Source organism: Clarias gariepinus, chromosome 26 (assembly GCF_024256425.1).
Source record: "Clarias gariepinus isolate MV-2021 ecotype Netherlands chromosome 26, CGAR_prim_01v2, whole genome shotgun sequence".
Lineage (NCBI taxonomy): Eukaryota > Metazoa > Chordata > Actinopteri > Siluriformes > Clariidae > Clarias > Clarias gariepinus.
The window spans coordinates 21,192,756-21,220,269 of record NC_071125.1 but is presented as its reverse complement, the minus strand read 5'-3'; the positions used below and the strand labels follow the sequence as shown (position 1 = coordinate 21,220,269).

At 38.5% G+C, this 27,514-nt stretch overlaps 1 protein-coding gene across 2 annotated transcripts; it reads left to right on the top strand.

Annotated features, from left to right (window-relative positions):
• Positions 1-444: 444 nt before the first annotated feature.
• Positions 445-25,225, top strand: nktr (natural killer cell triggering receptor). Of its 2 annotated transcripts, XM_053487600.1 has the most exons (17): positions 445-496; positions 4,147-4,233; positions 6,317-6,391; positions 7,901-8,008; positions 10,578-10,622; positions 12,718-12,805; positions 13,922-13,951; positions 14,049-14,194; positions 15,805-16,012; positions 16,094-16,252; positions 17,708-17,795; positions 18,031-18,179; positions 19,782-22,538; positions 23,438-23,521; positions 23,783-23,839; positions 24,666-24,758; positions 24,894-25,225. In XM_053487600.1, exons 2-17 carry the CDS (start codon positions 4,176-4,178, stop codon positions 24,955-24,957), a joined length of 4,209 nt encoding a protein of 1,402 aa, XP_053343575.1. In that variant the 5' UTR covers positions 445-496; positions 4,147-4,175; the 3' UTR covers positions 24,958-25,225. The 2 variants fall into 2 exon arrangements, with proteins under 2 accessions (XP_053343575.1, XP_053343576.1); XM_053487601.1 differs by lacking the exons at positions 445-496; positions 4,147-4,233; positions 6,317-6,391 and adding an exon at positions 10,941-10,968 and having other exon boundaries at positions 7,942-8,008.
• Positions 25,226-27,514: the final 2,289 nt, after the last annotated feature.

The following is a 27,514-nucleotide window of genomic DNA, read 5'->3' as shown; positions in this document are numbered from 1 at the left end:
TTTGTTAACTATGTTATTAAGTAGAATAAAAAATATATAAAGTGCACTCCATAGGGTGCAGAAGCACATATATGCACATATATGCAGGAGCATATATATATATATATATATATATATATATATATATATATATATATATATAATTGTAAATATATCATGATATTATGATAATGCCAAGAAAAGACAAAACATTTCTGATAAATCTGGATATATTTGGCTTAAACAGATCAGACGGCTTAACAATTTTTATTAAAATTTGTTAACTATGTAATTAATAATTATGCCATTAAAATAATTTAACAAGATTCATTGTTATATAGTAATATCATATATAATATTCTATTATATAAATATAGTATTGCATTAATATTATCATGATATTATCGTTTATTACATTTTAAACGAGCGATGTTTCCCAACTCATCAATTATACAGCGCCCCGTGCGGCGACATGCAGCAAAACAGGGCAGCTCTGCATACGTCTTTCAAATCCCAGGTAAGAAAGTCGGAGTCTTTTTGGTATTAAAATAAAACTTCAACATAATTTTTAATTCCCAGATAAACTCATAACGGAAGTTTGCTATGTGATATAATTTATCCAAAATAGTGCGTTTAAGAAATAAGCAGAATTTGAAATGTCCGTTGTAGCTAATGCTATGCTAATGGTTCTCTGCTAATCAAAGCGAAACGAAACAGTTTCAACCGTAAGTTAGCGCTTCTAACGTCTTAAATCATTATAATGCTCAAGAAACTGGTTAAAGTGTGTACCGTATGTCTGTTCTGTATGTATTTATGATACTCATGTATAAAATGAGTTATTATGATTATTATAAGAGCCTGTTTTGTCTTCATGCTAACGCTGCTAGCTTGCTAGCTTCATTGCTAGCTCAGTGTTACAGGACAGGGTGAGATTTTCTAAATAAAACCTTGACATGCATGATTCTCAGCAGCACTGCATGGTATTTATGGTATATGTCGTATATAACGGTGGTATTTCCGATCTGAGACCAAAAGAAAGCGAAATAAGAGCTTGTTTAAGTCATGTTTTTATTTAGCAGAACCAGGAAATGATTAAATTAAATTGTAACACGACTCATAATGTTAGTGACACTGTCTGTGTTTAGTAGATATGTGGAAAATCGATTCAGTTATGCGTCACCACACTGACACAAACACCGATTTTTTGTTATTACTATTACTTTGTGCTTGTGTTTGAGGTGTTAAAATGCTGCAGTTCCTCTATCAGCCTGCAGGTGGTGCACTTTAACCCACAGTGGTATTTCGCCATACGAGCGCCCCGCCTCCTGAATTTTTACATTAAGAGCTGAAATCTTTGCAAGAAATTCGCCTTGGCTTATGAACCGAGTCGAACCGAACGCCGGCTAAGTAACACGTACCTCCGGTAGTTGTTCAAAACCTTTTTTGGAAAGCCAAGACAAGCGAGTATACTTATTTTTTTTATGCATTTTGTGCAAGATTTAATGAAGACGTAGCACGGTGGGTGCCAAGATTGTTAGCAAAAAGAAGTGGGAGCCACTTTCAGTTTTGTAGCCAAAAAAGGTAAAATCTTTCGGCTGCTCCTGTGAAGGGGGTCGCCACAGCGGACCATCTGATCTGCACAAACCCTGGCACAGGTTTTTACGCCGAATGCTCTTCCTGACACAACCCTCCCATTTTTCCAACCCGGCTCAATTTGGCGACGCATTGTTAAGTTTTACCGCTGCTAATAATCTCAAGTGCCAGTCTTTTGTAAATGTCGGTCGGGTTGTGCCTCGATACAAAAAAAATTTCATCACATGTTCCTGTTTGACTCGAACGCCCCTCGTGTGCATGTGTAAGCGTAAAATAGTGCTCAGATTTTTTCCTTCCTTGATTGCATTTAAAAATAAATAACCTGGGAGACCCCTGGGAGAACGCCAGCACCAGATGGATTTGACTTTTAATACTCAGGAAATCTATTTAAACGAGATTAGATCTACATTTGAAAAATTATCTAGTTAAGCTTCAAACACATTATAGAAATGGTTTGGATTCCTGCAGCTGGGAAAGAAAAAGGTGCATTATCTCTCTTGGATGTCGGAGTCAAACAGTGCGGAGGTTTATTGAAAAGTTGTGATTTGATAGTGAGTCGCTTGTTCTGTGCCGTGATGTCTTCATATCTGCCGGCTTTAGTTTCTGAGAGAGGACTAATCGGGTCCTCCAAACTTTTTTTAATTGCTTGTTTTTGTAGGAAATGAACCAACACTTTTTCGACCAAACAGATTTGAGAATCTTGACCAGTTTAGATCGTACAATCTTATCACTTCACCATTTATTTGATTGTACAGATTACTATTTGTTCACAATTGAATAAACAAACTTTACTTTCTCATTATTTAAGAACTTGTGGAATTAAAAACTGGGCTGGTAAACATTTATAAAGTTCATACCTTGTATGTTGTGTTTGTGTGTGGCGTCCTGACTGTATAGTGAGACGAGGCAGAGAGTCATTCTACACTGAATTTGATCGTTTTTCAGTGACATCATGTCCCAGGGCGTCGTCATGCTCTCATACCTGGAGTCGTGCGATTTAATAGTTATGTTAGAGTAAGTGTATTTTAAGTACTTAGGGTCAACGGTCCAGAGCAACGGAGAGTGTTCAAAGGAGGTAAAGAGGCAGGTACAGGCAGGTTGGAATGGGTGGAGAAAAGTTTCGGGTGTATTGTGCGATAAAAGAGTATCAGTGAGAATGAAAGGAAAGGTGTACAGGACAGTGGTGAGACCAGCTATGCTCTACGGCTTAGAGACGGTGGCACTGAAGAAAAGACAGGAGGCAGAGCTGAAGATGTTGAGGTTCTCCTTGGGAGTGACAAGGATGGATAAAGTCAAGAATGAGTTCATCAGAGGGACAACCCATGTTAGATGTTTTAGAGATAAAGTCAGAGAGGCTTGATTGAGGTGGTTTGGGCATGTTCAGAGGAGAGATTGTGAATATATCGGTAGAAGGATGCTAAGGTTTGAACTGCCAGGCAGGAGGTCTAGAGGAAGACCAAAGAGGAGATTTATGGATGCAGTGGGAGAGGACATAAAGTTAGTTGGTGTGAGAGAAGAGGATGCAGAGGATAGGATTAGATGGAGGCAGATGATTCGCTGGGGCGACCCCTGGAAGGGAACAGCCGAAAGACAAAGAAGTTGTTAGAGTAAGTGTGAGCTGTTACTATAGAAACCGTAGCCTATTAGAGGAGCCACATTCACTCCGTCTCACAGCTGGAACTACCGTCAGGACTGCTGTTAGAGAAAACTAATCAACAGCGCTGTAGTGCCATGAAACAATCTGATCACAAAGAGAAACTGAAAGTGTAATAATGTTTATTTTTTTAAACAGGTTACTAAACAAATTAGTTCAAAATATCTAAAATGAAACAAAACAGTGTCACAAAACAGGGTTATTACAGGTCGCCGTGACGACAACCACAGTATAGTTGAAGAAAAGCATCCCATAAGATGTAAATGTGAAATCCCATGCAGGCTCGGAGGCGCCTGGTTTTTGCCGCGTGACATTTCTCTCTCTCTGTGTCTCTCTGTGTGACATTTGGCATTTACCCAGACGGCCTCCGTGTCCTGTTCAGCGCAGCAGCTGGCGAGCGGCACGGATCCTATTTGGACAGAAACCCGTCATGAAAACCAGAAGAGCTGACATGAAGGAAACACCTGTCACGTTATCTCTAATGATAGCTTTAGCATATACTGAGCCACACACATACACACACCCAGTCTCACTCTCTCTCTTTCTCTCTCTCTCTCTGTTTGGATTGCTCGCATGTCTTATCACGTTCTTCAACCGAGCACTGAGCGTCTCTGAGCGAGTTTGCCGTTGTGTTAAGTGTAAGTGTGTGTGTGTTAAAGAATATATTCTGTCTCTAAGATTTAGGACCCATTGAAGCCTTCAGTCTGGTCTACCTTTCATCCAGGCTACGTTTTGCTCAGATAAGCACTGAGGATTTGCATTGCACCTCTTTTGCACAGGAGGACTTCCCTGATCGTCTTTATTTAAATCGCTCCACACCTTGTTTTACAGGAAGAGCAGACGCTTTAAACTCTAAAAAGAATTCAACACTGCCACTCTGTGCTGTTTTTTAATTTTTTTGTTTATTTATTTGTTTGCAGTAGCCTGACGGGAGCCTGCTTCGTCCAGAATGGGGGTGAAAGATCGCCCTCAGTGCTACTTCGATGTGGAAATCAACAGAGAGCCAGGTGAGGCATAGCACTCGCGGAAATCCACAGGACGCCTTTAGGGCAACGTTTAACACACACAAGGGATTTTGTAAATCTGATACAGAGACAGGTATTTATAAAGGCGGTTTTAAGATGTATATAATGATTAAAATTTAAGTGCAAAAAGTGTCATCATTTAAATGATAATTAGTCAATCTTTATTTATATGGCCGATGTCCACTACCAAGTAGTTCCTGGGTGCTGAACAAAATGCCAAATGTGGATTAAATTTGTAAAATAATAAAATACACGGACTGGTCACAGTAAAACAAAAATAAAACAAAAGCAAACATAAAAATAAAAAGAATGAAAACAAAAGCAAACAAAAAACAAAATCAGATAATAAGGTCAGTTATAAAAACTAAGCACACAATCCACTACATAACATAGTCTTTTCTGAATAAAAATGTCTTTAGTTTGACTTTGAATGTGACGAATCAGAGGTACGATCAGGACGGAAGGAGTAAAAGCGATTTATATCTTATTAAAGGTGTCACAGAACAGCACCCTGTCACATCATTTATCTTGATAGCCTGACTGTGGGCGTCTGGGTAAACAAGTTGACAAGAATGTGTGTGAGTGAGTAAATGAGTGAAACACACTACACTCACATGCGTATTCACTTTACCTAAAGACAATCATGGTGGTTCCTAATTGTTCCACACACACACACACACACCCTGTGAGAAAAGGAATTTAGGGTTAACTGATACTCTTAGCTAAAATACCAAGTAAGGACCCAGTATTGGTTTTTGAGAGAGAGAGAGAGAGAGAGAGACAGATTACCTCCATCAGATGTTACTGATTTTCATTTCAGAACCCTTTAAACCCCCGTGTGTTTAATACTCCTACAAAAAAACAGACCTCAGACGAGCTAAATTAGCATCACAGCCCGCTGATTATCGAGCACTTCACCTCGTAAATTCAGGAGCACGCGTTTTAACACCCTGTCTTTGTGATCTAACCGTCTAATAGTCTAATAGGCTGTTATAAACCGCCATCTCCACACGAGCGGTTGGTTTAATTAGCGGATCAAACGCAGCGTGATTCATCTAATAGCAGGGATTTTTACCGCGCTTCACTGTTTGCGCTCATTTAAATCATTTTCTCACCTCAGGGACATTATGAAAGTATTACGAAAGTACAGTACTGTGCAAAAAGTCCTGAGCCACCCCTTATTTCTTCATAGTTTCCTTCCAAGGAGCCAGACTTTCTTGTGTGTGTGCATTTTTTTTTTTTTTATGTAGTTTTGAGGAATCGTTCTCCAGGCTTCCTGGAGGACTGTTTTCGCTTCCATTTTCAGTCAAGTACCTGAGCAGTTTGAGAGGAATGAGAACTGTGTAGTTGGAACAAATGAGAGGGGAAATGAGGTTGCTGCTGAGGTTGGTACATAAACAAACAAATAAAAAAAAATTATCTTAGTTTAGTTTATTACAGTAAGGGGCAATTGCATTGGCTCAAGACTTTTGCACATTACTGTAGATGACAATTGGCCAGGTTAGTACACTTTTTAGACGATCCCTAACTGGCTGTTTCTATAAAGTGTCTGAGATCAGCTTTTGTGATCAAATTCTGACGGGTTTTTATGGGAGAAAATGTAAAAATGACTAAATGGAACCTTTTTGTCCTTTTGTGCATTTATTTGTTTATTTGTTTATGAATTACAAGAGAGAATCTCAAAAACCCATGATATAACGTCCAAATATAAAATACCACACCTTAAAGCAACCAGAATATCGAGAGGTTACAACATCACCCGGGGATCGAAACCAGCGATCTCCGGATGATAGGGCGAGCGCTTTAACACAGACACAATAAATGTATTGATTAGTTGAATGCACTGTTTTCAAAATAATACTACCTGGGGTACTTATTTTGGGCCCTTGAGCAAGGCCCTTAACGCTTAACTGCTCCGATGTATAATGAGATTTAAAAAAAAAACTTTTCAGTCGCTCTGGATAAGAGTGTCTGCCAATTGCCTAAATGTAAATGTAGTACCAGTGAAAAATGCAGGACTGTATTTGTGAGAACCGTCCTTTGATACTCTTTTCTTTTCTTACAGTTGGACGCATTGTCTTTCAACTGTTCTCCGATGTATGTCCGAAGACAAGCAAAAATTTCCTCTGTCTGTGTACTGGTAAGTGAGTAAGTGCTGTCTATCATGGCTGTCATACAGAAAGTGTTTTTTTTTTTTTTTTTTTTTTTTTTTCCCTAAAATGTATAATCCCGGATAAAGGGTAGTTACTGTAAAACTTTATAGCAGTTGATCATTTGTCATAAGATTCATGAGTAAGGTCACGTCACTCCTGCTCTCACCGTGCTCTCCGTGGGCCTCCGCTGGAGGTTTGGCCTGAAATGAGCTACTTTAAAAATTGTAAAAAATCTTTTGTGTGCACAAGAAAACTCATTGATTCGAGCTTGCACAGCGGGATAAACGAATCCCAGGAATAACATTCCAGCAAAATGATGTTACTATTTTAGTGACTGTTTGCTTATCAGGTAACAACCAGGATAATGACGACAGAGTGTTTAGCCTGTATTTGTGGGAGGTGGGGGGTGGGATGGGATTTTGGAATTTGAAATACAGCTTCAGTTCAATCATTTTTTGTTTTCCTAAGAGAAGGGCAGGGAATAAGACAGGCCTGTGGACTAAAAATATATTTTTTGGTATCTCTGTTGAGCTGAGCTTAAGTTGTCCTGTTCTGTATCTCATGAGCTTTTGGCTGCATGAATAATAAAGAAGGAGAAAAAAATTGATTTAGTTACATATCACAGTTTTTTGTGTGGCAAATTATGTATCGCCACACTGCCGCAAAAGAATTTGGGCATAATGGAAAAGTGTTGCAGTTCCTCTATAATCCTACAGGTGGCACTCTAAACTTTAAACAATGGCAGTTCCTGTGTAGTAGGAACGAATCATTTGCTAAGTTTGTTCAGAAATCATAATAATTACTTAATTTTAATGGATCGGTTGTCTCTCAACTGGCTGATCACATGAACCAGTATTATTTGGTGTTGCAGCCACATCAACATGCCATCAACAAGTCTCTTTTAAAAAAGATGTCAAATTTGCAGTATGCAAAGTTTTCTCTAAAGTAAAAACCTCGTCTTCCTAACGATTCAAAACCAAGTATGAAACATTAGCAGCTAAATCTTGTAAGTCTCACTCCTCCACCTATAGCAGAAGCGCCCAAAAAGCTTGAGCCCTGAGAATAAAAAAGCTAAAACCATTACCACAAAAGTAGTAATGAAGAGAGAAATAAAGAGCGGTTCCCAGCTCTGGCTGAGGCAGCCCAGGTTTACCCTTACTGCTCTATTCAGCACAACGACAAACACTTTTGCTCTCAGGTCTTTAAAGCAGAAGCAATTCTATTGGTTTTAGTTTCTTCATAATCTGCATGAAATAATATGAGAATGAAAATTAAAAGTAAATGGAAGTTTTTGATCGTCCCCCGAAAAACCTGATCAGAGCACCTCTAATAATGTTGTATCGTGTAATCCTTGGAGTTTCACCAGGATGAACTAGATGTGGACAAATTATTAAAGAATTATTAAAAAAAGCTTTTAGGGGAGTTTGGAGATTGTGGGGATAAGTTTTCGTCTTATCTCGGATTTTATTATAATTTAATTTATTATTTGTCCACAGGTGAAAAGGGCACTGGTAAAACTACAGGGAAAAAATTGTGCTATAAAGGTTCTGTATTCCATCGAGTTGTTAAGAACTTCATGATTCAAGGGGGAGATTTTACTGAAGGTATGTGGCATTCTTCATATCCAGAGTGTGTTACAAAAGTATTCGCCCCTGCCCGTTCTTGGTCCTACAGTAACATATCTTAAGAGCGTGGACCGCTATTTCTCTAAATTCACACTTGAGTTGTTTTTATTAACCAGAGGTCCCAAGTAGCCAACCAGCGCCCTCCACATTTATTGGCACCCCTGGTTCTTAGGCTTTTAATATATATATATATATATATATATATATATATATACAGTGGTGTGAAAAACTATTTGCCCCCTTCCTGATTTCTTATTCTTTTGCATGTTTGTCACACAAAATGTTTCTGATCATTAAACACATTTAACTATTAGTCAAAGATAACACAAGTAAACACAAAATGCAGTTTTTAAATGATGGTTTTTATTATTTAGGGAGAAAAAAAATCCAAACTTACATGGCCCTGTGTGAAAAAGTAATTGCCCCCTGAACCTAATAACTGATTGGGCCACCCTTAGCAGCAATAACTGCAATCAAGTGTTTGCGATAACTTGCAACGAGTCTTTTACAGAGCTCTGGAGGAATTTTGGCCCACTCATCTTTGCAGAATTGTTGTAATTCAGCTTTATTTGAGAGTTTTCTAGCATGAACCGCCTTTTTAAGGTCATGCCACAACATCTCAATAGGATTCAGGTCAGGACTTTGACTGGGCCACTCCAAAGTCTCCATTTTGTTTTTCTTCAGCCATTCAGAGGTGGATTTGCTGGTGTGTTTTGGGTCATTGTCCTGCTGCAGCACCCAAGATCGCTTCAGCTTGAGTTGACGAACAGATGGCCGGACATTCTCCTTCAGGATTTTTTGGTATACAGTAGAATTCATGGTTCCATCTATCACAGCAAGCCATCCAGGTCCTGAAGCAGCAAAACAACCCCAGACCATCACACTACCACCCCCATATTTTACTGTTGGTATGGTGTTCTTTTTCTGAAATGCTGTGTTACTTTTACGCCAGATGTAACGGGACACGCACCTTCCAAAAAGTTAAACTTTTGTCTCGTCGGTCCACAAGGTATTTTCCCAAAAGTCTTGGCAATCATTGAGATGTTTTTTAGCAAAATTGAGACGAGCCTTGATGTTCTTTTTGCTTAAGTGGTTTGCGCCTTGGAAATCTGCCATGCAGGCCGTTTTTGCCCAGTCTCTTTCTTTTGGTGGAGTCGTGAACACTGACCTTAATTGAGGCAAGTGAGGCCTGCAGTTCTTTAGTTGTTGTCCTGGGGTCTTTTGTGGCCTCTCGGATGAGTTGTCTCTGCGCTCTTGGGGTAATTTTGGTCGGCTGGCCACTCCTGGGAAGGTTCACCACTGTTCCATGTTTTTGCCATTTGTGGATGATGGCTCTCACTGTGGTTCGCTGGAGTCCCAAGGCTTTGGAAATGGCTTTATAACCTTTACCAGACTGATAGATCTCAATTACTTTTGTTCTCATTTTTTTCTGAATTTCTTTGGATCTTGGCATAATGTCTAGCTTTTGAGGTGCTTTTGGTCTACTTCTCTGTGTCAGGTAGGTCCTATTTAAGTAATTTTTTGATTGAAACAGGTGTGGCAGTAATCAGGCCTGGGGGTGACTACAGAAATTGAACTTTTAACTGTGATAAACCACAGTTAAGTTATTTTTTAACAAGGGGGGGCAATTACTTTTTCACACAGGGCCATGTAGATTTGGAGTTTTTTTTCTCCCTTAATAACATAATCTTCATTTAAAAACTGCATTTTGTGTTCAATTATGTTATCTTTGACTAATAGTTAACGGTTTTTGATGAGCAGAAACATTTAAGTGTGACAAACATGCAAAAGAATAAGAAATCAGGAAGGGGGCAAATAGTTTTTCACACCACTGTATATTAAACAATAAAGAAGCAAAAAAAAAAACAAAAGCAAAAAAAAAAGAAGAGAAAAATCCTTTAAATACTTAAAATTTAAATAATAAATTTTTTAAGTACTTTAGAGATTTAAATACTTTAATTAAAGTACAACTATTCATGACGTCATGTGTGCCAAAATTTTTGGCACCCCAGATGTTAATACTTTATACATCGCCTTTTGCCAACAAGACAGTACTTAAACTCCTCCTACAACTTTTCACAAGATTGGAGGGATCAATGGGCATTCCTTTGAGTCCTCTGTCCTATCTTATGCTCTTTGTGAAAAACCATAATGATAACATTTTTTTACTTTTTCAGTCATGGATTTTTTTTGTTTATTACTCACTTGGGTTAAAGATTAGATTTTTCTACAATGTTCAGTGTGCGATTATGCTTCTGCAATAAACAGTGAACTTATAAGAAGCCTACTGTACCAACACATCTTAACAAGGGGTGCCAAAATTGTGAAGGCTGCTGTATATTAACAGATGTTCCGCAGCATTTTCTATTATTATGAGCAGTTATGTGTGTATTGTGTCATAGTGTGTAATATATGTCATTTGTGTTTATGACATATATTCTGAGAAGTTAATTTCACATGATTACTTATGCAGCGCTTTTTATCTATGTGTTCATTTATTTATTCTTTAATATATGCACATTTTAATCACTTTTTTTTGTTGGTGCAGGCAATGGAAGAGGAGGAGAGTCCATATACGGTGGCTATTTTGAAGGTAAACAGCTATAAATCCTCCTAAACGTTTCATAATAATTAATCATTTTACTTTTACTTTTTATTATTTTAGCTTTTTTGTAAGTATAAAATTACCAAACGGTTGCATGGGCCATTCTCGCATGGATAACTAGGTATTATTTTATCTTCTCTCTAGTTTTATTGTACTTAGTTATTTTCTGTCATTTTTTTATTTATTTATTTATTTTTTGGTTGGCGGGGGGGTGTTTCTTTCTGACTCAGCATGGAGGTTAGGGATATTTCTTTAATGCCCAGAATCTACCTGCCTAAATATTTCAACGTATTCTTTTATTTATAGAGATTGTGGTCTTTTGCAAAATGAAAAGGTAAGAGATGTGCACAGTGCAGTAACACAAATCTAAACACTGTCCCCTCCTTGTCTGCATATCATATGACCGAGCGTTTGAGTGTCTGCAGTGTGCTCATGAACATCTGGGTCTTGAATTTGATTGGATTTCACTTTGTTTGTTCACTAGTTTTTATAAGGGAATCTAAATTTTTACAGTATTTCTGCTTATTCCACTCTTGAAACAACATTGGTATAATATTATGCAACTTATTTTATCTGTTGTTGGAGAAACAATCTCTTTGATTTAAGGTAGAAGTTAACATAGAACATTTTTATTTCATATGTTTGACCTTCCCTGTAAAACAGATTAGTATTTATATTGTCTATTTCACAATTTGCTTTTACTCCTGTTAGTGTTGCTATAGTTTTTGCTACAGTCCTGATGTTAGTCCTTCATCGTAAGACTGTCTTTACAGAAACCAGTTACATGTTATGGTTCACATTAGAAATAATTTTTTCTAACTTTTAATTTTTTCTGATGTTGCACCTTATAGTGCTTAACTAATGAACTTTCAAATCATATCACAGTTATGTGACCATCACAATCGTGGATAACCGAGTGACAAAACTGGAGAGTGATAGTTCTATCCGGCTCCTGATGCTTTTCTGATAAATAAGAATACTCAATATATAGTCCAAGGTGTGGGCACGAGGGCCCAGTATCACAGAGCAACCAGATTCCTTTCACATTCATTTACAGCCTAGCAGCGTCCAAATAAAGATTCGCTAAAGATTGATTAAAGAATGTTGTATACTAATACAAGGAAATATACAAACCCGTCAAATACTACTGAAATTTTAAATCGCTTATTTTTATAGACTTACATTGACTGCATACAGGTTGTCCCTGACTTACGAACAAGTTTGTTCCAGGAGCACGTTCGTAAGTCCAATTCATTCTTAAGGCTGACAAAGTGTGTGTACTAAATCTTTGTGCCCTTTCCTCACACTCTTGTGGCCAAAAACCGCAATGGCGCCTAAGGAAATGACAACATAAGTGTTGTCTCTGCGTCTTTAAATCGCGAGGGGAATCCCGGATGCCGTTTAGTCTCAAAGCTGTATTGGACCGTGTACTCTGTTTTGTTGAGAATTTTCTGAAATTAGGATTATTCACCATCAGGACAGCTTTGTAGGACAGGCATTTTCTATCATTTTGCTTCCGGACTGATCCATTGAAACCGGTGAGCCCGACTCATTTCTTCCGCACCCTCACACGCATACGTATATAAACAAGTAGAACACAGTACATTCGTATCTGCGTAAATTTGTAAATCGCTGACTACCTGTATATAGATATTTAAATGAATATGAAATTCTGACCTTAGCTCGAAGAATATTTTATTGACTGATTTTAATTCAGGACCTTTTCTTTAGAATGATTGACAGTTAAAAAGGTATTTCTCACATACTCCATGGTAGCCCCTCCCCTTTTCCACCAACCGACTCGGTTTTTCAGGGTTGGAAGTTCTGCGTATACTGTAGGTCAAGGGAAGTCTGAAAAAGTTTACTTTAAGAGACACGTCATCTGGACGCACTCATTTATGCAGATAAATATTTCGTAACGGCAGTGATTATAATGGCGACTGCAGGAGAGAACTCTTCTCTGTTCTCTCTGTGTCTGTCTCTCTCTCTCTCTCTCTCTCTCTCTCTCTCACCATGCCATCTCATGAAACAGATGGCCAGCAGCACTCAGTCTGTTTTCTGTCTCCATGTCTCTCTCCAATAGATGAGAACTTTATTCTCAAACACGACAGAGCCTTCCTCTTGTCGATGGCAAACCGAGGCAAGGACACTAACGGCTCGCAGTTTTTCATGTGAGTACAACTTATTCTCATTGGGGAGAGAGTGTGTGTGTGTGAGGTTCAGACATCATTCATATGAATGTGCATCACCAGGTTGTCTGCTTGCCATTTAACATCACTGCTCAGCATTAAATGGCTCTGATTATGGGAAAACTCCGCATTTTAATCACTTTTACTGTCTTAAAGTATAATATTTTGTAATAAAATTACCATATAATTTATTCCACACATGGCTTCATCCAACTAGGTTTCATATTTCCACTTTTTTATTTTGTTTTATTTATTTATTTATTATTATTTTGTAAGTCAGCATAACACGACAGCATTAAGAAGCTGTATTGGAGTTTTCAGTCTATTAGTTTCCCAGTCCTGCATTTCTCAAGCGTCACTGTAGCCAAATCTCCCGTCCTTCAGCCCTGCTTTTCTCCCTTATCATTTAGACTGGAGACACTGCATACGGTGTTTATGTGTGATGCAGGTGCCTCAACACGCTCATCTCTTCTTTCCCTTCTGAGTGTACATGTAGAAATATATTACGAAAAAAAAAAAACTTGGACTCCTTTTTTGCCTACAAATGTATTACAATTTTTCTCTTGCCGTTTTTGTGTAAAATTTGCAGAAACTCTAGCGTCCTGCTCTACCAAGGTAATGTGTCTCTCCAAGGCTGTGCTTCTCTCTACTGACTATTTCTGATTGTTGTAGCTAGAATTTGCGTCCTTTTTTTAATATATTTTTTAACTGACCTCTATTTAAGTTTGTGTACAGGATGTGTGTCAGGGATGGGCCTTTTATTTTTTTTTTATTTTTTTTATAGTAGTTCAGATTGAGATGACTGTCTTTGATTATTAGTAATGTGAATATACTTAATCATGTAGTATGTTGAAAAAGGCTTTTTGTTTTCATACTGATTCAACCAGTATGCATTTAACTATTTTGTGCTGTTGTTTATCAGGTTAAGCACTGTTTGTGGATGTTTTTGAATAAAGATGCCTGTTTTGTGTGTGTGAATCCAGTTTTCCACTTGATTAACTGCACATAAGATTTTTGCCCAGTTAAATCGCCCTCCGTTTTCTCTCTCTTTCTCTACATGTGCCGGCTGATCCGCTGTGGCCATTGTGCCTAAAACAGAACTACGAAGACGGCACCGCATCTGGATGGGTAGGTTTGGATTTGCTAATCGAAAAGGCTTTGCATGAGATAAACTGCACCGTGAACCACGTTATCACAGGGTGTCACTTCACATGTTTAAACGCAGAGTCCACGTGGTCTTCGGGTTGGTCATCTCCGGGTTTGAAGTGATCAAGAAAATCGAGGGGCTGAAGACCGACGCTGCCAGCAGACCCTACGCAGACGTCAGAGTGATCGACTGTGGACAGCTGATTACAAAGTCTGCTAACGATGGTACTATCACCCCTCAAACACAACATTGCACACTTAAGTCACCCACTGTAGAACAGGTAGTCCCTAACAAGTTTTGTTCCGGGAACACGTTCATAAGTCTGATTTGTTCTCTAGTCTGACGAAGAGAGTCTTGTACGCCTTTGACAGGAATATACAATGTAAAGCATAACAATCCACTCGACTAAATCTTTCCCCTTTCCCCACACTGCCATCACGTGGACAAAAATTGTAAACGCCTTGGGAAATGAATCTCTCAGTGAAATGTTGTCTGTGCAACTATATATTGTTAGTGGAATCCCAGACGCCATTTTGTCTTAGAGCTGTTTTCCACTGTATCGGACTGTAAACTCTGTTTTGTTTTAAGGATTTTCCGAAATTAGAATTATTCATCATCGGGACAGATTTACAGGACAGCTGTTTTGTAATATCATGCTCTCGGACTAATTCACTGAAACCGGTGAAGCCGACTTTCTTTTTTTTTTTCTTGCACACCCCTAGAACCCCCCACTCCATTCTCCCCACAAACCCACACACAAAGAATGAACCGTATGTGTATAAATTAACTTATACACTGAAAATATTGTAGATGATTGTAAATATTGGTATCTGGGGCACTTCAGTGTCTATTTTTTTGTACAATAAACGCAAGCTACTTCAGTGATTTGTTCGTGTCTGTGGAAATTCTTAACTCCAGTGTTCATAAGTCAGGGACAACCTTTATTTCTTTACATCATCTTTAGCTTTGATTACAGCTAGCCGGAGGCCTAGAAGGAGCTGATTGGCCAAGCTCTCTCAGAGGGGAGTGATGAGAGGTACTTAGTGCTCCCACATTAATCACAACTCTACAGCCAATCAGGGGCGTCTGTGAGCTCACGCTTATGGAAGGAACGGATGGCATTGTCCGCCGAGTGTGTTACGCCGCACACAACGAGCAATTCGAAAAGATGCGGTCGGCTGGCGTCACGTGGTTCGGAGGAAACACGTGATAGTCTTCAGCCCTCCCGACTGAGTGGTAGTAGTAGCCTTGATGTGGGAGCCCCCTAGTGACGGGGAGGAATTGGACACGACTAAATTAGGGAGAAAATCTGGGAAAAAAATAAATACTTAAAAAAAGCTTTGATTACAGCTAACATCCTATAACACTTCATAAAGCCTTCTCTATCACATTCTAAAGACTTCCTATGGTGGCCAGTTCATGCTCCCAGAACCACACTCTTTCACAATTCAATTCCTAGAATATGTCCAACTAAATGATCAATGATCAACTAAATCAACCCCAGATCATAACACTGCCCCCCGAGGCTTTTACAGTGGACGATATGCGGGATAAGTGCCTTGCTTCCTTCCCTTCTTGCTCTAGAATTGGCACAGTCTGGGCTCATCAGACCAAATAATCTTTTTTGCATCGCTCCAAAATCCAATCTTTATGCTCCCCAGCAAACTGAAGCGTTTTCCCCCCAATTTCCTCTTTAACATCTGTTTTTCTTATGACCATACATCTGTTTAGTCCTAATCCTGTGAGTTCTCTTCACATAATGCATGTTTAAACGCTCTTACTTTTACTATTAAACATGGTTTTACTATGTAAACTGTTTCTTGCTGTTATGAAGTGCTCGAGGGCCGGAAGAGGAAAGCTTTTCATTCTGAGGATGACTCTAGGAGTTCTTCAGATTCCTCCCTGGAGACCGGAGAAGAATCGGTGGAACGGTATTCGCGCCGAAATAAGAAGACCTCAGCCAAAAGAAAACATTCAAAAAGACGAAAGAAAGAAGTCATAAGGAAAGAAAGGCAGCACAAGAAACCGGTTGTTATGGGGAGGTGAGCAAAACGCATATATATTGCAGTATATTCCCAGTGTAGAGTTTCTGTGTCAGTGACTAATGCCTGGCTCTTTTACAGCCTGTCCGAGCGAGACATGGTAGAGGAGGAAGACGAACAGAAAGAACATAATGTAAAGAGGGAGAAGCCTATGGTGCGCCCGGAGGAGATCCCTCCTGTGCCAGAGAACCGCTTCCTGCTCCGTCGAGACATGCCAGCTCAGGAAGAGACAACAAATGTGTACGTCTGTTCGGTATAGTTTAAAATTTGCATTAAGGAGGTTAGGAGATACAGTAAGCTGTGCATTACGCTACATGATAAGCACAGGTGTTACGGTCTAGTCGTTTTGACTAAATGGTAAGCTATTTATTAAAACACACAGATATGTTGAAAATGTACCAAATTAGAAAAGGGGGAAAAAAGGTTGCCAATAGCGCAGTTTTAGGACTGTATGGTTAAGATAATAAAAAATCTTCATATATAATAATAATAATATTAATAATAATTACACAGCTTATTTATGTCATGTTCCAAACCAGCAGAATTAAGAAAGAATATTACTGTTATATTACTAATACAGGCTAATATTAGCAAGACAGACCCCAGGATCCGAATTTGCTGGCATATGTAAAGAAAACTATTTACCGTGCTGTGATGTACAGTATACAGTGGGGCAAAAAGTATTGTTAAATTTCTCTGTAAAATAAGTATTTGGTCACCTACAAACAAGCAAGATTTCTGGCTCTCACAGATCTGTAACTTCTTCTTCTCCTTTGTCCTCCACTTAGTACCTGTATTAATGGCATCTGTTTAAACTTCCTATCAGTATAAAAGACACCTGTCCACAAAATAAATCTTTTTGGTAAAATGTCAACTTGTCGTGTTTGGAGAAGAAAGAATTCTGAGTTGCATCCAAAGAACACCACACCTACTGTGAAGCATGGGGGTGGAAACATCATGCTTTGTGGCTGTTTTTCTGCAAAGGGACCAGGACGACTGATCCGTGTAAGGGAAAGAATGAATGGGGCCATGTATCGTAAGAGTTTGAGTAAATACCTCCTTCCATCAGCAAGGGCATTAAAGATGAATCGTGACTTGGTCTTTCAGCATGACAATAATCCCAAACACACCGCCCGTGTGGCTTCATAAAAAGCATTTTAAGGTAGGTCCTGGAGTGGCCTAGCCAGTCTCTAGACCTCAACCCCATAGAAAATCTTTGGAGGGAGTTGAAAGTCCGTGTTGCCCAGCGAGAGCCCCAAAACATCACTGCTGTAGAGGAAATCTGCATGGAGGAATGGGCCAAAATACCAGCATCAGTGTGTGAACACCTCGTGAAGAGTTACAGAAAACGTTTGACCTCTCTCATTGCCAACAAAGTATTGAGATAAAAAATTTTTATTGGCCAAATACTTATTTTCCACCATAATTTGCTAATAAATTCTTTAAAAATCCTACAATGTGATTGAGTTTTCTTTTCTTATTTTGTCTCTGATAGTTGAGGTATACCTCTGATGAAATTTACAGGCCTCTCTCATCTTTTTAAGTGGGAGAACTTGCACAATTGGTGGCTGACTAAATACTTTTTGCCCCACTGTATGTAAAAAAAAAAAAAAAAAAAAAAAAAGCCTGCTTCTTCTTAAACTTGTTTGCTGCTTTCACATATTTTTCAACTCTTGTCTTTTTTCTTTTTCTTAGCACTGTACAGGACGCAGCAAAAGTGCCAAATGACACCAAGCCAGCTGTCACAAAATCTGGTCGGAAACTCAAAGGCCGTGGCACAATGGTATGACCTGTCACATACAGTAAAAGCATTTCTGTGTTAAACACACAGCTGCATTGAAAGAAATTTGGGTTATTGAGTTTCTTCATGTATGTAGATTTTTTTTATGTTTATTTGAGTATATTTTCGGTCATACAAAAGCAAAAAAACTTTTTCCCATGACCCTGTTTAACAGCAATAGTGAGTCCAGTAGTGGTGAGAGAATAAAGAATAAAACTATTCTTATGCGTTACTACAGAGATACCACACCCCTACTCGGTCAGTATCCCGGTCTGAATCTGAGGAGGAACGAGAAAGCAGTGAAACTCCTCCACACTGGAAAGAGGAGATGCAGAGGACAAAGACTTACCAGCCTTCCAGTGTAGAGAAATGGAGCAAAGGAGAAAGGTAGGACCTTAGTGTATCAAGAGTTAATGCAAAATCAAGGGGAAAAATACTGCTTGTTTAACCTCCCATCTAAAAGTGTTTGATTCTCAAGCTGTTATTAGTATAGCTGATTGTATTCAGTAATGGGAAGTAATACACTTTTCCACTATTAGTCTAAATGCAGGGACAAACAAGTCATAACTCCATTAGCAAGCTCGCTGATTAAAAGAGAGATCATTTGAACAAGTTACTCTATTGATCAGGCAAAATATGATAACGTTCTGCTTTATACATCTTAGTTTTTTGCTACAGAGACATCAGAATTCAAAACATGTGGTATTGATAACACGGCAAGAGTCCAGAAAATGAAAGTTTGTGCGTACTATGTACAATATACATTTACATTTATGCCATTTGGCAGATGGCCTTATCCAGAGCAGCTTACATTTTTATGAGGGTAAAGGGCTCAAGGACCCAAAAGTGGCAACTTGTTTGTGTTGGTGTTTGAACCTGGGACTTTCCGATCAATAGTCCAACACCTTAACCACTAAGCTACCCCTGCCCCAGGACAATACAGCGTAACCTCAGCATATGAATGCCCGGCCTTAAGAATAAAAATTTTGCAAGAAAATGGCCGCACTATTAGCGCTGCTTTCAGCGTGTATTCAAGAGCTATGTCAAAGTGCGAGGTTATATTGCGAGTCCGTGATTATAATGTTATAAATTGGTAATATTGGTAATATTTTTGGGTGACCGGAACAAAAATGATCTTTTTTTTGTCTTTTTTTTTTTTTTTTTGCTTATATTTTTGCTTAAAGAACTCTCCTCCAGAACAAATAAAATTTGTTAGCCAAGGTCCTGCTGTATTATTAACTGAATGTCAACCAAATTCCAATGAAAATACAAGAGTTATCATTTCCGGGTTAAAACACACACTGTACCCATCACAGGTTGTTTTATATATTGCACATTCTTTGGAATCTTCCGAACTTAATGAGCTCACACCTTAACGTCTACGAATTTCTATTTGTAAGATACTTTATATTGAATCCTATAAGTTGCTATATAAATGCGGTCAGCCAAGGTTGAATAAATTGCAACTTGAGCCTATGGCAAGTGACCAAAAATGAAAATGTTTCCAACAATGCAACACAACAGAAACCATGTAATTGTTTATGCAAAGACAACCCTGGTGTGTAAAAAGGTTATGATTTGTTTTTGTCGTTCTAAATTAAAGTAACTGAAAATTAATCTACATAATGCACAAGAAAGCGATTTTTTTTTTTTAAAGAGGTTTTTTTTTTAAATTAGAGACCAAAACAGACAGATCTGTGATAAATTATATAAAATATAAGTTCAGTAAGATACTAGCCAGCATTTCAATATAAAATTAAATCTTCTACCCTTGCATCACATTAAAAAGTATTATTAGAGACTGGCTAGTATCCTTTTGTTTTTTTTCATAATATATTTAACCCCCATGGCAACTGTATATTTAAGCTGGACTTAACCTGGCTGCTCTGCCTAGCAATTTGTCTACCCTTGATATGACAGACACTTGAACTGTACAGTATAATGAAAGAATAGACACTGATGATGAATTCACATTGAATGGTTTAACAGATGGGATGACCGAAGCGGCACCCCCTGGTCAAGATCGAGATCCCGAGACTACTCTTCAGACCGGGCCTCGAATAACTCTAGTGAGCATCACCATCACAGGAAAGAGAAGAAAAAAACCAAACATAAGAAGAAAGCAAAGAAACGTAAACATTCAAAAAAGCATAAGAAGCGCAAACTCAGAGACGCGTCTCTTTCGGAAGGAGAGATGTCAGTGTCATCCAGCAGAAAGTCAAAAGCCTCCAACCCTCCTGAGAGGAGATCTCATTCACCATCTCGCTCCACGTCTACTTCACATCACTCTCGCAGATCATATAGATCAAGGTCAAACAGGAGAAGATCCACGTCCTGTTCGTCTAGAGAGTCAAGATCTTACTCTAGATCAAGAGACGGGTCGTATTCTGGAAGTCGATCTAGATCCGGGAGTAGGTTTAGATCCTACTCAAGGTCGAGGTCAGGAAGTCAGTCAGGGCGGTCTATTACGCAATCTAGGTCTTCCCGCTCCAGATCTCGATACAGGACAAGATCTAGAACCAGATCTAGGTCTAGATATAAGTCTCAATCCCCATATTACAGAAAAAAGAGTACATCAAAGCTTCTTGACCGCAGTACGCAGAAGGTTAAGAACTCTGTACCCACCTCTGCTCAAGTCGTAGAACCCAAAGCTCCTCCCTCTGCATCTTCCGAGAGTGTCCCAGTGCTGCCGTTGAGTGACAGCCCACCACCCTCTCGATGGAAACCAGGACAAAAGCCTTGGAAACCATCTTATGTTCGCATCCAGGAGATCAAGGCAAAGAAAGACCCACCCTCTCAGGCTCTTCTGAGTCGAACCCCAGTTATGCCAGGGGAGACTCCATCGAATGTTCAGGGTCAGTTTGAGAAGTCAACCTCTCATAAGGGTCTTATTAGTGGAAAAAACAAGCAACCCGAAGGTCTTCCCCGAAGAGGTTCATCCAGGAGTCGATCATCCAGCTATTCAAGAAGCAGAAGTCGCTCTACTTATCAGTCTGCGTCACCTGGTCATTACAGTAGATCATCATCATCATCCTCTTCTAGCAGGTCAGACTCTTATCATTCACATAGAAGAACATCCTCAGAAAGAAGAGAGAAGCGCCCTAGTTCTAAAAGAACAGGCTATAAGAGACCCAAGAATGTCATGCATAGCTCTGTCAAAGAAGATGCATCTCCCTCTCATTCAGATGATGAAAGTGATAGTGCGCCCAATCTTATTCAGAGAGACAGTATTTCACGGGTGCAGGAAGAAACACTCGATCCTGTGCCAGATGTGCACATCAAGGAAGAAAAGAAAGTTAAACCAAACAATGCTTCAGCAGCAACTGCCAATAGCTATAAATCTGAATCTGGATGGGAAAGTGACAACGGACATTCGGGCAAGCTACCTTCTGCTGATGAAAGTAAACCACCTAAACATTCTGTTACAGAGGGGTCTGGACCTTGTGAAAAGAAAAAGATGAAGATTGGGGCTCATTGCTGGGACTCTGAAAGTGAGACAGAAATCCCAGAAGCGAACAACGTGGGTAGTCCAAATAAACCTTCATCAGAAAAAGAAGAGGGGGAAGCCAGTTCAGAATCTGAAATTGAAGAACCTTCTGTGGTCTCCAAAAAACCAAACCAGCTGTCGAAGGTTTCCGGGGAGTTCAGCACAAATGCGAAACATTCTAATGAGCGTTCAAAAACTGAAAAGCACAAAAGCAAGAAGGCCAAGCGTAAACACAAACACAAGAGGAGAAACTCTGACAGGTCTGGCTCACAAAGAGCAAAGACAAAAACGAAAAGGTGTAAGAAGAAACACCAGAAACCAAAGGAGACATTTCATTGGCAGCCTCCACTTGAGTTTGGCGATGAAGGTGAGGAGGATATTGACCCTGCACAGCAAGGTGCTAATAATGAGGGACTTAAAGAACTGGGAAAGAGCACAGAACTGACATTGCGAAACATTGAAAGTAAGGACAGTTCCAAGATAAATCACAATTCTTTAAAAGAAAGCTGCTCAACCACAGCGACCCCTAAAAGTGTTGGTGAATCTACGAACAAGATAAAAAGTCAGCAGTTAAAGTTGAATATTGTGGCAGCACAAAACAAGCATCCACGGACTGCTTCAAGTAAGTCAAATGTTAATGCGACACATGCCCAAGACCAAACAAAAGATCAAGACGATATGGAAATATGTACCCCAGAGCACAATGCAGACACCAACACGGAACCACGTGAACCTTGTGTGGTTGCAATTAAGGATATTCTTAAGAATGGTAATCAGCTTCTCCTACCTCAAACAGATCAAAAGACCTCAGGTTCAAGTCCTCCTGCCAACCAGGCTGGAGAACCCACATCTGGTGGGATCGGGATACCAGTCGATCCCAAATGGAAACCTTTAAAAGGTATGACTGTCATGCAAGCGCTCAGCCCAGCACCTCTAGCCATGAATATGAACAGATTACAAGAGCAGGGGGAGGGCAAGAGTCAGGGCCTCAAGATTGAGATCAAAAGCAAAAACAGGGTCCGACCAGGATCCTTGTTTGACGAGGTGCGGAAGACCGCTCGGCTAAACCAGCGTCCCAGAAATCAGGACAGTTCCAGTGAAGAGGATTCACCTGATGTCACTGGAGAGCAGGCTACATCCCAAAAGCACTCGCGGAGCAAGTCCCGCTCCATGTCCAGTTCCATGCCCCGACGAAGAGACCATTCTCGGTCATACACGCACTCTAGGAGTTGGTCCAGGAGCTCCAGCTATTCTTCGAGGTACATACACATACATTTATTTTTAATATTTGTATTTTAAACTATACATAGTGCGCTAAAGACTCACTGATTCTGCCCTGGTCTCGATATTTACAACTTGACCCTGTTAAATCAAGGGATATTCCCAGGAAAGGGGTTCCTCCAGTTAGAAACATTTACTTTTTATTAACATCAAACTGTTTGAACGATACTGAAAAAAAATGTTAAAGTATTGATTTCTCATTCATTTATTGATTTCAGATTAAGTGAATAATATTTACTGAGCTTGACTTGAGTATACACTACCAGTCAAAAGTTTAGACACACCTTCTAATTCCATAGACCTTTCTGATTTTAATTTTTTTCTGCATTGTTAAAAAAAAAAAAGCACAGTAATCTCCTTTAAGTCATCGATATTGAGATGTTGAGATGTATATCTGCTGCTTATGCTCTGTAAATCCTTTATAACGGCTCTAATCTGAGGTGATGTTTTGTTAATTGGTGATTTTTGAGGCTAGTAACTCGAAAAGAACAACGTCTCTGTAACAGAGGTGAGTTTTGGTCTTGCTTTTCTAGGAAGGTCTTCATGAGAGACAGTTTCATCATGGTGCTTGATGGGTTTTGCAAATGCACTTGACACAATACTGTTCTTGCAAGAACTGTTCCAGAACAGCTGACCTTTGTGTCTTAAAATAACAACTGGCTGTTATTATTGTTGTTACTCAATTACTTAATTCCATTTGTATTATCTCACAGTTTTAAAATCTACAGTATTTTTCTAAGATGTAAAAAATGAATCATATAAAAAACATTGAATCAGAGGGTATGTCCAAACATTTAACTGGTACTGTACATTCATGCTAGAATGCAGATTTAAACAGTATGCCATATTAAACATAATTGTTCACAATAATCCACAGAAGCTACAGTAGAAGCAGAAGCAGACGGAGATACAGTAGAGAACATTCCAGATCTCGGAGTAGTAGCTATCGTAGCTATCGCAGGTGAGTGGGAATGTGAGCAGGCTTAAGAAGTTTAACCTTATATGCTCATTTGTATTTCCGAACCCTGATGTTTATCATGCAGTAACTACGTAGTTCATCATAGCCTTGTGAAAATAAAGTATGGTTTGGGAATAGAAAAAAGTGCACTCATCCATGTTTCTCTTGAAATTTTGTAAAGTAAGCATGAATTATCTCACTTGCTGCGGACACCATTTCTGTTATTTTATATTGGTTTATCATGTTTGTTCATTTTTTTTTCAGTCATACATACAGTCGAAGTCGTTCCAGAAGTTGGTCCAGAGGACGCCATAGGTCAAGGTTTGTAAAATAATATGTTTCCTTTTAAAGGCCGACCTATTATGTAAAATTCACTTTTTTGTACAAAAAAATAAATTTAAGGTGAAAAAAAAATTACAATGTTTTTCATTTTGTTTTTTATCACGTTTTTTGTGTTGGCTGGGATTTAAACAAATAAGTTAGATTTCCTCTTTAAAGTGATCTCATACCAAAAGATCCCCTTCCCCTTATTGTTGCTTAGCTCTGAAACTGAAACAGTGCGTTTAGAAAAGAAGTGAAATCAAGCGAGTTTAAAGTGTGAAAAAAAAATGCATTGTCTGAGAGGAATTTCAAGTGGACCATTAACACAAACCGCTCTTCAGCAGACCTGGGTTATGAAATCATAAAAATAAAAAAAAATAGTTACATATGGCACCTTTAAAATGGTTTGATCTTCAATTCTTCTGTTTGTTGTCCTTTTTTCTTTTGATGCTTGCAGGTTGTATGATGTATACTGCAAGCAACATTATACATTTTTTAATAACTTTAATTTTATGCCTACTTCAGCATTTGCCAAAAGTTATATCAAGGTCTATATTGTAAAAAAAAAAAAACGACCTTTATGCATTAAGCTTTGATGTGTAATTTACAGAGGGATTAAAATCAGTTCTGTAACACAAAGGCTTCAGCTCAGGAACACTATAGCGCAGCATTAATAGGAGAAACACTACGATACAAGAGCGGTGTTCACTCGAGTGAGACGACTCAATGTTAGAAGCAGTAATTCAAAAGCCTGTATGTCGTTTCTATAATTGGGTACAATTTTGTAAAGTGCAAATAATCTAAAACATTTGTGTTTCCATCCCAGATCCTACACTTATGACAGTTACTCAAGCCGCAGCCGCAGTAATAGTAGACGAAGGCGACACAGGCGCAGTGAAAGTTCTGATCGCAGATCAAGGTGAGGAGGTTAAATATAATTCATTTTGTATAATAATATATTTTGTTTCTTTCATCCTTGTAGTTTGTTAAACATTTTACATTTCTATTATTAACTGATCGTGTATGTGTGTGTGTGTTTTCCCTTTTCCTTTAGATCCTATGGTTCCTACAGTCGCAGTTCATCAAGACATGTAAGTCATAGCAGTCGATACAGCTGAGACGATTTTTGGAAGATTTCCTTTCGTCATCATTTTTAGTTGTTTTTTATTATTATTATTTGTTTATTATCAAGCTAACTCAGAGCCTCACTGATCTTCCTATGTTTTTGTATAAAGATTTTTTTCTCTGATGTCAGGTAATATGAGCCACTTTGACCTGTACATACATATCTGTAGTTTTCTTCAGTTGTATACTGTATAACTCGCATATGTGTGTGTTTTTTTTTTTTGTTTTTTTTTTTTTTTAATCAGACATATCTGAATGTACAAGAACCATTGTGGTTTTTTTTTTATTATTATTATTATTATTTTTTTTTTTTTTTTTTGTTTTGTTTTGTTTTTTTATTCCACTCTGTTTCGATTTTGTATGTAATTTGTATTATACTCTAAACCAGAGCATCATGCAGTTTCTGATCGGATACAACGCTTTCTCTAATAACGAGATGACAGATCCAGTAAAAATGAGTTTTTAGCACAATTTGATCGTGTTTTAAATCCACCTTTTTTTTCCTCTGTTGTTTTCTTTAATGCATATTTTGTTGTAATCAACTCTATCGCAGCAGTTTGTTGATTAATATAACTTGTATTCATGTCAGTCCAGGACTTTCGATCGTGCAGAATATCAGAACACTGTTATTTTTCTATATAATCCCCTTGTACACTAATGCACTTATCCCAGTGTTTCACCTAGTGCTTGGATATCATATTGGTAGAAAGATTTCTCAGTACACCGGAGCCATGATCTGACTTTCTGCTTCACGTCTAAAAAGCCGGCCAGGAATTTCCCAAACAAATCAGGACGGCACGGGAGATGTGGCAATTACTCCAGCTCCAATAAGTTCCTATAATGTAAAAGTCCTGTTGGTGAATGAAAATGTGTACAGTTCTCACAGTCAGATGTGTCTCTTCCGCAAGTCGACGACTTATCCGTCGTTTTTCAAGGATCATCCGTTCCACTCGCTGAATATTCACAGGAACGACTGCAGCAAGCTGCGAGCTCCGAGCCACCTCAGCCGAGATCGGCATTCACGGACATACAGCCTTCTTTAAAACGTTTGCACCATTTTAAATGTTTTACTGCGGCTAAGAGTCTCATCACCATACTGTGCTTGAAGTCTTCTGTCAGTTTTACACCAAAAATTTCATCACAAGTGGCGGTTTGACTTGGACGGCCCTTGCATATAATTATAAACAGTACATCATATTTTGAACTTGTTTCACTAATACTGGATGACAGGAACTGAAATTATGAACAAGTTACTCCCTGTGATCACTTATGCTACTGTCGGTGTAAACAATCACCCCTTACCAGCATGTATGAAATAATCACGCTAGTCAAGGTCCAAAATGTCTCCTCATTGAAAACTATAGAAACAAGTCACATATCTAGACAAGTGCATTAATATGAACCTTGTACAGCAGATACCACCCTTCTTTGTCAGAGCTGCCCTCATTACTGTTAAATAAAGAGTTTTTTTATACACCGTATTCACAGAATGATGAGATTTGCCATTTGTGGGAAGCACGCATGCAACGCTTCATTACATTTAAAACCCGTAAAAAACATTTTTTTTTAAGACAGCTGTCTTTATCCTGATTTCTAAATAGGACAGAAATAATCTCATTGCAAACACTGCCATGAAATGCAGCTGACTTGGGAAGCATCTGCAGCTGTGGAAGCCAGCAAACAGGTTAAATAACAAAATGTGTGTGTGTGTGTGTCACTTCCTATATAGATAGAGAGATTTAGGAGATTTATTCAGTTGTCACAGCTCATCTTTTGTTCATCGTACCCTGCTCTGGTGTGCATTACTTTTTTACGTCTTACTGATTAAATATTATAAAGTAATAAATTTATTCCTTCATGTCCTTGTTCCATGTTCTTTATCTTGAGCTCATAATCTTTCTGTGATCTTTGCAAATCCTTGAAATAAGACAAGTTAGGAAAAGGGGAATTATACTTTTTTATTCAAAGAGCTTTAAAGTTAAACTTGTATGTTTAAAATATATTTCTTTTTAATAAAATCTCTTAATAAGTCGGGTCTCTTTAAAATCCATGGCCAAGAAAGCCCATCTGATCCCCGAGCTCCAATCACCTCTTCCCCCTGCAGAGGCAGCCTCGCAACGCTCCCGCCGGGGTTGCCAGATTGTCGGATTTCAACAAACAGGATTATTTTCACTCAGATGGAGTCAATAAATCATCATGCTGGCCAGGTAGATGTGATTTTTACTCTGGTCTAAGATAACACCTGAGATGGTGAATCTAAGATGAAATTTTTTTTAAAATATATGGGGCATAAATGTAAAACTGATTTATTGATTTGATATTTGGTTAATTTATAATTACTACACTGGACCCAGATACTGTAGATATACAATATAGTTAAATGTTTTTGAACACTACACGGAGTCAGCCAAATTGTATACAAACTTCAGGAAAAGAAACAAAAATAGTATGATGTATCTTATATTAATATAATATTATCAGATGTATAAATATATAACATATAGTAATACATTTTGTATTAAAATGTTTATACTATCTCTCTCTCTCTCC

Excerpts from the sequence above, each read along its gene's own strand:
- nktr (XM_053487600.1), top strand. The coding sequence starts at position 4,176 with ATGGGGGTGAAAGATCGCCCTCAGTGCTACTTCGATGTGGAAATCAAC. Across the intron at positions 10,623-12,717 it reads ATACGGTGGCTATTTTGAAG|ATGAGAACTTTATTCTCAAA; the intron begins GTAAACAGCTAT and ends TCTCTCCAATAG. Across the intron at positions 23,522-23,782 it reads AGCTATCGTAGCTATCGCAG|TCATACATACAGTCGAAGTC; the intron begins GTGAGTGGGAAT and ends TTTTTTTTTCAG.